This window comes from Nerophis lumbriciformis, linkage group LG08 (genome assembly GCF_033978685.3).
Source record: "Nerophis lumbriciformis linkage group LG08, RoL_Nlum_v2.1, whole genome shotgun sequence".
NCBI classification, from domain to species: domain Eukaryota; kingdom Metazoa; phylum Chordata; class Actinopteri; order Syngnathiformes; family Syngnathidae; genus Nerophis; species Nerophis lumbriciformis.
In genome coordinates, this window is record NC_084555.2 from 34183842 (window position 1) to 34193381 (window position 9540).

The 9540-nt window shown below is 38.8% G+C and overlaps 1 protein-coding gene across 5 annotated transcripts in view; it reads right to left on the minus strand.

Annotated features, from left to right (window-relative positions):
- esrrb (estrogen-related receptor beta) overlaps positions 1-6720 on the minus strand; it is an 89332-nt gene extending 82612 nt beyond the window's left edge. For 2 of the 5 annotated variants that reach the window (XM_061968732.2, XM_061968730.2), the window contains exon 1: positions 2300-2600. In XM_061968732.2, coding sequence (XP_061824716.1) covers positions 2300-2349 — 50 coding nt within the window. In that variant the 5' untranslated portion in view covers positions 2350-2600. Of the gene's footprint in view, positions 1-2299; positions 2601-6593 lie in introns of those variants that run through there. The other 3 variants (XM_061968733.2, XM_061968734.2, XM_061968731.2) reach the window with 3 other exon arrangements.
- Between the last annotated feature and the right edge of the window lie 2820 nt (positions 6721-9540).

Consider the following 9540-nt stretch of genomic DNA (forward strand, 5'->3'; position numbering starts at 1 on the left):
CAAGAAATACATAAAAAGGGTCTGAATTCATGAGGGAGAATTGGATACCCGAATTAACTGTTTAAAGCAGTGGCAACGCTGAGATACAGGAACGCCAGACTGTTAAAGGAACATTTTAGAAGCAGAGAAAAGCCACATGCTGACTGGCACTCAGCTGCATGTGTTGAGCAGCACTATTTAGAAAAAGTTCATCCATTCGCAAGCAGAATCCAAAAAAAAAAAATGTCCGGCAAATTAAAGCAAAATATAGAAATACATAATTGCAACTTCCATGTTGTTCTTAATAATTTCAATGTGCAAACATTTGTTCTACCCTGAAGGCAGTTTAGGCAGTGAAGAGGTCCTCATCATCAAACTATAAAGTGATACTAAAGTGATTTTACACTGTTACTAATTTCATTACATGGGGACCATATCCCCTTATTCCTCACATTCACCTTTCATCCTAAAGTGTGTGTTTGTGTGTGTGTGTGTGTTTGTACGATTGTTTTAACGTTTCATAAAAAGGGACCTGCTTCTGAACTTAAATTAATCACCTCAATCCAAATAAAAAATACTAGACGCAAATTAATGTCTAGTTTTATAGGGTACAAATGACATGTGATAAAAGCTATTTTTTGCCTGTACATTGAGACTGGAAAATCCCATTAAATAGTACACTGCTCAAATGTTTTAATATTTATATAGTAGATTACACCTGTTTAAAATTTGACTTACAAAGGTACATTTATTTAATCACCTAACTAGTTAAAACAACTGCAAGCTTACATATTAAATTGAAATTGTAATGATATAAAAAAAATCCATGTGAGCACAAACATCACTAGATATGTTGAAATACAGTCATTTAAAAACAAAACCATGCCAACACTTAACAATGTGAATAACAATCTGTTTTAATTCACTTCACATCTGTATTGAAATTGTGTCAGTAAAAAGTTGAGCTAAATAAAGGTGAACCAATGCTTTAATTAAATAGCCATACGGATATTGAATTCAAAGTATTAAAAAATGTGAACTTTAATGTTTCTGCTGATGTGTTTTATGTTATATTTGTCTTTAAAAAATACATGAACCATTTGGACATAACCACACACTGTATCTGCTCTAAAGCAGAAAGTACTTTTGACTTGTGTTATGTGTGATTTTATTACACCTGACAAAAACAATTTCTTAAAGAAAAGATTATTGCACATACATTATTTATAATATAGTCGTATGATTGCAATGACAACTTAAAATGTTATGTGATTAACAAAAAAAACATGAGTCTAAAAAGGAAACAGCTGTTCCATTTTGCTTTTATTTTTGTAACCATAATGCTAATATTTGATTCTTTCAAAATGTGTAATTCATGAAAACAAATAATGCAATTAATTATGGTAACAATAAATAATACAACATGAAAACATATTTTTTTAGAATTGTGAATAGCTAAGTTTAGAAAAGTGCAGTTCAAATTAGAACCAAACATAAATAATTTAATTTCATTAACTGAGTAAGGTGTCAAGCAAATGTAATTTTCTTTTTTACAGTAAGCAAGGCTAACGTTCGGACATTTCAAACATCTGTGTGAAACAAAACCACTTGTTGAATTTATTACACAACATTTAAATTGTGCTTTTACATGTTATTCAATTACATTTCTAAAAATAAACAATTGTTGCATATAATATAAAATGATAAAAAAAACATTTAAAAAAAACTGGGAGATACACTGTTGTCAAATCAGGTACTGAGCTGAGGTGGCCAGCTTGTTTGGTGTGCCGCTGCTGGGACAGAGCAGTCAGCCTCTGAGTCTTTTCATTCATCCTTTTCTGGTTTCACATATTTATCTTCTACATAGAATTACATTTATTCCCGCACTAAAGTATTTTTCTCACACGTCCCGGGCGACAATGCATATAAACTAATCAGCAATCGACTCTTGAAGTAACTGGACAGGTACGACAGTGTAATTCCAGGGAGACAATATAAGTTGAACTGGAGCAAACTGATTGATCGCCCGCATTCTGAATGGATTGTAAAAGATGTGCTTGCTCAATGAATATACACCCATACATATAGTTTCTCCTGCTTTGTTGCTTTAAACAATGACAACTCAATCCTGCATGACTGAAATAACAGCAAACTTCACTCCTAAACAGGGAAAGTTCATAAGAATTGACGGAAAAGAAAAAGAACACAGACAACACAATGCCAAACAAAAAGTAAATGAGTAATGAAAGACACCAACAAGATTACACAGAGTTAAAATGAAAAGTGAAAGAAAGGAAAGGAAGAAAGAGAAAGCACCTACTGGTTATGATAGCTGAGAGGGTCTGGAAGACAAAGTTCTGAAATGTCCATCAGTCCAGTTTTAGCATTCCAGGAATGAGAGGAAGAGGAAAGAGGAAACAATTGAGACCGGCTTCTTCTCCCAAATGACAGCGGAGTACCCTCAGAGACGTTGCTGCTGAAAACCCCTTCCAGCAGTGCTTCCGCCAGCCTGCACAGGTATGTTGGACTCTGATGGACTGAGTGGCTGCGCGCGTGTGTGAGGGAACATGTGCGTTGTGTATGTGTTTATGTAGAGATGTGTGGAAAGAAGAGTGTGTCGCTGAGTGTATGAGAGTGCATCTGAGTGTATGACAGAGAGGGAGGGGGGGCAAATAAGGGGAGGGACAGACAGAGATGCAAAAGGGGGGGTGAGCGAGAGAGAGAAAGAGAGAGAGAGAGGAGGGAAACACAGGCAGTGGCGGGATGAGCGCTGGGATGGAGAGCGTGAGCGAACAAGAGGAATGACTCTTTCCACAGGCGGGATAGGGCTCTTTAAGACTCAAGGGCTTGATGAATATGGAACAGCTGCTGTTGGCTGGCTCCGAGGGGGAGGACTTAAAGCAACAGAGGGGCCGGCAGAGCGCCGGTGAAGAAGGTTCCAAAATGCTGGCCCTCACTCACCCTCCAACCGATGCATGCACACGACAAGCTTTCAGCTCACACCGAGAACACATCACATGTCGAGCTCTTAAAACTTTTACAACAAAGTCTAGCAAGATGATAAATGAAAATATGAGTAAACTAAAAAGCTACTAGATAAATCCTCAATGCATCCATCCATTTTCAACCACTTGTCTCTCTTGATGTTGCGGGGGTGCTGGAGCCTTTCCCAGCTGCACGGAAGGCAGGATACACCCTGGACATGTCACCAACTCATCGCAGGACCAACACAGATTGCTAGAAAAGCAATCACACTCACATTCACACGCTAGTATTACAGTTAATAACGGTATATTTTAGAAATATATTGGTATTGGTAGTATAGCGGTATCTTTTGATGGGCCTCTGTTACGGCTGTTACAGCTTAGGAAAGGTCCGGTGCGCGGGGAGATTCTGGCGAGCGTCTGGAGATGCTACCGCACATTGCAGACACCGACCCCCGGCCACATTCGCCTTCAAGCACGGCCGACGTGTCCCAGCCGCGGAAGGGGGCGGGCGGAGGCTCCTCCTTATTAACCAGAGGCAACACAAGCCGGTGAAAAGATTCAACAGAACAGCCGTCAGAGCCGACAAACTGCCGCTGCTAACTGCTAAGGCTAACAAATACAGTTCAGCTTAAACTCTTGCTGACGTCATACGTCGCTTGGCAACAGACACCGCATTTTAAAAGCACATACACGCACACACACTGCTTTAACAAACTTATTTCAACTGCTTATGACATATATTTAATAAATTTTTCAAAATAACGCATTAATTACTTTCCCTAGTAATTACATTTATTAACGAGTAATTCCATTAGTAATCAAACTACCTTTTTGGTTATGTAACGAGTAACAATAATGAATTACTTTTTAAAAATAATTTTCAGAACACTGGTAGTAAAAGTAATGTGGTAAGTTTGAACTAAACACTTTGCAGGTTTTGTTTAAAATACCGATATATATCGTACATCGCGATTCGGCCTAAAAATAGTGGGACATCAGTTTTGGTCCATATGGACCAGCCCTACTCCTGCAGTTGTTTGAATTTTGTCATTATCCACTGAGACATTAAGGACAATGTCAATGAATCGTCTTTACCACATTGTTACCAAAATTAGGAAATAATCTTGTATTTGCACTTGCCAGATAGCAGATCCTCAAGAAAATTGAGGTTCACTAACAATCTTGTTTTCTTTCAGACATACTCAAAACAAGCCGTTTGGAATTTGAAACTTTAGTGACGTATTTTGCCTTACTTACATCAGCGGATATCTCCATGTATGGTAGAAATTTACCCGAAGGGCTTTGCGTGAGTCCGCCATTTTTATTTAGTTGTAGTTTAAAGTTGTAGTCAATGATTTTGTTATTTTTCTCTATCCTCTTGTTGTGGGGCAGACTGGCTCTTACATTCGCATGCATGCTAAAATCCTCCGCTGATGCCATTTTTTATTTAAAAAAAGTAGCATTTAGTTCTATGTTATTTCAGTAGACTCGATATGGAAGTGCTAAACACTACAACATGGCTGACGGGGTGAAGACGCAGGGGGTTTGGTCTGAAGGAGGGCTTTGGCACGAAAAATAAGGCGCATTAGGAAAGAGACATTCAGAAAGCAGTTTGAAGAAAGATCTGTAAAACTAAATCTACGAACCACTAGTACATGTTATGTAGACACAAGGAAGTGTTTTAAACAAAAAATCATATTACCCCTGAAATGAAAATTAAAGCAGTGTAACTTGAAACAACAGCTCAGAACTTTACAGAGCAATCCAGCTCCTACAAACCTGATAATTACAGTTAAAAACCTGCAATATGCATCTCTAAAAGTGTCGCCAAATGCGGGTGTATAGCACATTAAAAAGCCTCGACACGCAGCCTCAGCCACAGTATGGATGCTACCAAGCAGTCGAGTGCATTTGCGGCACTTCACTTTCAAAATGCAATAGCTTTCAAACCACTAAGGACAGTTAATGTATTTATTGAGCTGTGTTGCTGGCTCCATGTGCTGGTGTTACATGTGAGAGAGCATTGTGAACCTTTCACCACCTGCGAGAGATGATCTCGAGCTATAACTCATATTCTGCAGGCCCCATCATCTTCTAAAGCAGCGGAAAATCCAGCTCTGCTACTCTAACCCCAGCTTTAGAAGCGCCTGTGTTTCAGTGTTGATCAAGCTCAGTAAGAATGCAGAGAATGCAGATAGCATTTCACAGTCAGCCAGGGTCGTTGTGTTATTGTATCCCAACATTATAAGAGCAGAACTTATGGCACTTTTTAGGTAGAGAAAAAAATGAATAACTCGAACTGATTCTAACTAATTGTGGATGGGTAGTCCCAGCACAGTAGCTTGGAAGTGGAAATAAGACTAGAGGATGCATGCAGCGGTTGTGCTGGATGCAAAGCAGGAACAGAATAACCCCCGGAGAGGAATCTTGTTCCATTCATCGGCTCACGTTTCTATAATCAATGCAAAAACATCACGCAATCCCTATTGATCACCACAGGCCTATCGATGTGCAACAATAGTGTCCCCACTGTGGCACAGATTACAAAAGCATCTGTTCTACTTTTTTGGGAGAAAAACAAGTGAAATCCAATTAAGACAGGTGCCAAATCCAGCACCTGTCAGCCTAATACCTAGGATTGGAATACAAACATTGTCAAACATGGTTGTAAGAATCCAACAAGACACTACTCTCCATTCAGGGATGAAAATAAAACAGAGGGTGCAAAGCCTATGATGCAATGCTTTCCAGTGAGATGTGTTGTTTTAAATTGGGTTTGAAGTCCAACAACCATGCAGGACCCTCGGAGGAAGTGGTGACACTGTCATGACACACAATAGCATCTGTCTACCTGACCCGCCTATTCCCGATCACCTTGGTAAGTGCCTCCGTGTGACAAACGTCATATCTTGCATGTTTTTATTTGGCTTGCCAAAGCTTTTAAGTGACATCCTGACTTGAGCGTCGGGCCGTGTGAGCTATGAAAGCCCCTGTCGAAAGCTGCTATCGCTCCTCCTTATCAGCTCTGTTATGAAAAATCACAGGATGTGACACTTGATTTGACAGAGAAGGATCTGATAGAAATAAAGAATAGAGCTGCGTGAGGCCGGCACTCCATCACACGGCATGAAAAGTTAAAGCAGTAATAGGAGTAGGACAGCGGCTGATTATGTAATCTGTGAGATTTGTTGCATACCTACATAAAAATACATTTGCCGGAGGGGAAATTAAACTAATGTTTATTAATATTCATATAACAATGGAAAATCATGGATATACACACACACATACATATATATATATTATGTGTGTATATATATATATATATATATATATATATACATATATATATATATATATATATGTGTGTATATATAATTTAAATTAGTTCAACAAAACTTCATGTGTGTACTGTATGTATATGGAAGTAAATGACAAAAATGTTTTCCATAAGTTTCAATTAGCTAACTAAGGTGTGTGCACTAGCTAGTGTAATTTAGGCACAGGTGCGTCATTTTAGTTCGGAAAAGGTATGGGGGATAGTTTAAAGGGTGAACAATAATTCAATAGCTTGCCTCAAAGCAATAAAAGAGATGAAAAAGGTAAGCTTAGTAACAGTTAAAGTACCTTTCTTCATGGCAATGTCCGAGTGACAACCGTACTGCCGCGTCGCTGTGGTACAGTACTGGTGGATGTCCAGCTTTGTTGTGTTGGCTCTGTGTTTCCGGTACACGCCGTATAACTGTCACCCGCCATAGACTCACTGGCAACTCCGCCTCCGGCGCGCGCCTACCGTCCAAACAAACACACCCACCAGCAACCGAGCGACGCGAGGCAGGTCAAACAGAAATGTGTCACAATAGGTTAATGATGTAAAAAATGTAATTACTTGCACAAAAATACACATCATTATTTAGCAATGTGTGGACTCCATGACTTTTTTGTTTAAGTTAAAGTTATTATTTATTGCGTTTGAAAAAATATACATAATTTGTTGGTGGGCGATGATACAAAAAACAGATGTGCATCACACTAGAAAATGAAGTGAAAGTAATTAACAAAATATGTATTTTTTATTTGTTTCCATATTCAGAAAAACATAATGACACAAAGGCAAATCATCTATTTGTATATGCATTTCTTTAATTTTGCAAAAAGGCTAAATGTATGACATAATATATTAGTTAGTTATTGGTATCAGCATTTCAGTTTCTCTTTTTATTGTGCCTTTTTCTATATTATTTCCGTTGTTTTATATTATTTTTTTAATTTCAACACTGCCCCAAAAAATCAAGCTTCAGGACGGAAGTAGACTCCATGCCAGCATTGCACACCCCGGCCTTAACAACTATTGGTTTCCCAATCTGAATAAATCTAATATCCGGTGCATAAAAGCAGTCTGTTAAAAGAGGATGCAATACATGGCCTCTTGAGCGCCTTATACAATAATAAGACAAAACCACACATTTGAGAAATGTCAGAGGGCAAGCAACTAAATATACACCATTGCCTCAATTAAATAAAGAAATTCAGTCTGCTCTCTGCAATGTATAATAAACCAATTTCTCCCGTTTGTAACAGCAGTAAGCAATCTCCACTAGAGGGAGGGCTCTCTCACAACAAGGCCACCAAAGAGCTTCAGCAGAGATGCTTTCCTTCATTCATTTATTTATTTCCCTCACAAAGATATTCATAAAGCAGATGAATGACAGCCAGAAGAGTGCCAACAAGCAGGCACACAATGGACACTCAAGTGCTCTGACTTGCTCAGCACAAAAGCCTCCCCAATACAAACATGTAATTATTGTCCCTAACAAATTAATTCATGCTGAAAGATAGAAATGGGCTGCAGATTATTGACAGAGGGAATTAAGTGACATTAAAAGAAAGATATCGTCACGGTGAAAGTATCATTGATTCTTTTCTAACGCAATTAACTGAATTCGAAAATGGGACCTGAACATTGAGCCGTTCACTACAGGAGCACTGAATCACTTCATTTGAGAGAGATATAAAGACCAAATTATCCCATCAAAGAGAAAATCTATAAATGTAATGGCGCAGCACTTTAGCACTAAGGAGTGACAACAGCGGTCCTGTTCAGTTCCCTTCTGTCAGGCGCATTAACAACCAGCCAGTACATAGATCACAAAAAAACACAGAAATAAAGTAATTTGAATAATTTTGAATTCAAAACAAACTCAAACCTAAAAAAAGTTGAAGTTTAATAGTCACATTGCAATATAAGTTTAAAGCTGTAAGGATACAATTAATATATATACGGCAGGACACACAAAGCAGCCAATGGCGTGTTGATAGCAATTGTTCCCTATAAGTGTAACTTAATGGTATGTGTGTGTCTGTGTGTCTGCATGCGTGTGTGCTTGTGTGCGTGTGTGTGTGTGTGTGCATTGTCTGAAAGTCATCCTCAATCAAACTGCGATTATCTCTCTGCTTTGATGGCCCGACGCTTAACAAGTGAAGTGCACTAAAAATAATTTTTTGACACAAGTCAAGCTAAGGCACTTTCAAATTAAAATGCTGAAGCTACACACACACACACACACACACACACACACACACACACACACACACACACACACACACACACACACACACACACAGACTTACGCGTAGTCTCTGTCTTGAGTACCCATCAGTTAAGAAGTAGACATGTTGCACACTTATTCTGCAACCTGTCCTAAAATGTGTTTTTTAGCATACCGTCCAATCTACTGTGTGGATTTGTGTGGTCAGTTTGAAGATATAATCTCACTTTTAAATTTGACGATTGACATTGTCATGGTCATTTTTTATTGTACAGTGGACAAAAGAATGCGGAGTGATCAGCAACCTCGGACTAGTTGTACGATGATCAGACGCATAGTCGTAATTTTGTGGGGTGACAGGAGGAACATGTCCCATGCACTTGTTCAAAAATCAGTTTTCGTCTCCAGTACTTTTTAACGTCCGAAAATAATGGTACGTTATTGAATGGAGACAAGTCAAACACAAGCGCCAGGCGGAAAACGGCCGCTCAGGCAAAAGCTTGTCCCTTTTAACCTTCCATAAGCTCATCGATTGGACTCGTGGGGCTTCCGTTTTGCCAACGTGACAATGATAGACAGCACGCAGCAGCTGACCGACCAATCAGCAGTCAGATGCGAGACATGAGCGAGTAGGCCTCCACGAGGAAATATGAATCACAAACAAATAAGACAAATAAAAAATCCAAACTGGACAAGTCTGGTGCTCCACTCAAGGTAGTTATGTTGTTGATTAAGGCTTTCAAAAAAGAATGCAAACTGCAAGAGATTCTTAGTAGTGCAATGGCTTTATTATTAATCTTATTACTGGGTTTGATTCCCAGTCAGGGCATACAAGGTGAACATTAAACCAAATCCTAATGCGAACTTGAAAAACCAAAGTAAAGTTATTTCATTTTGTTAATTGTGTTTATTCTATACAAAAAAAAAAAAATTTGATTCTCATTCATGTTACTTCAAAACATGCAGCCAGCCGCTTCAAACCACACCCCCTTCAAGCCACGGCCTCCTTCTCAAGCCACTTACGA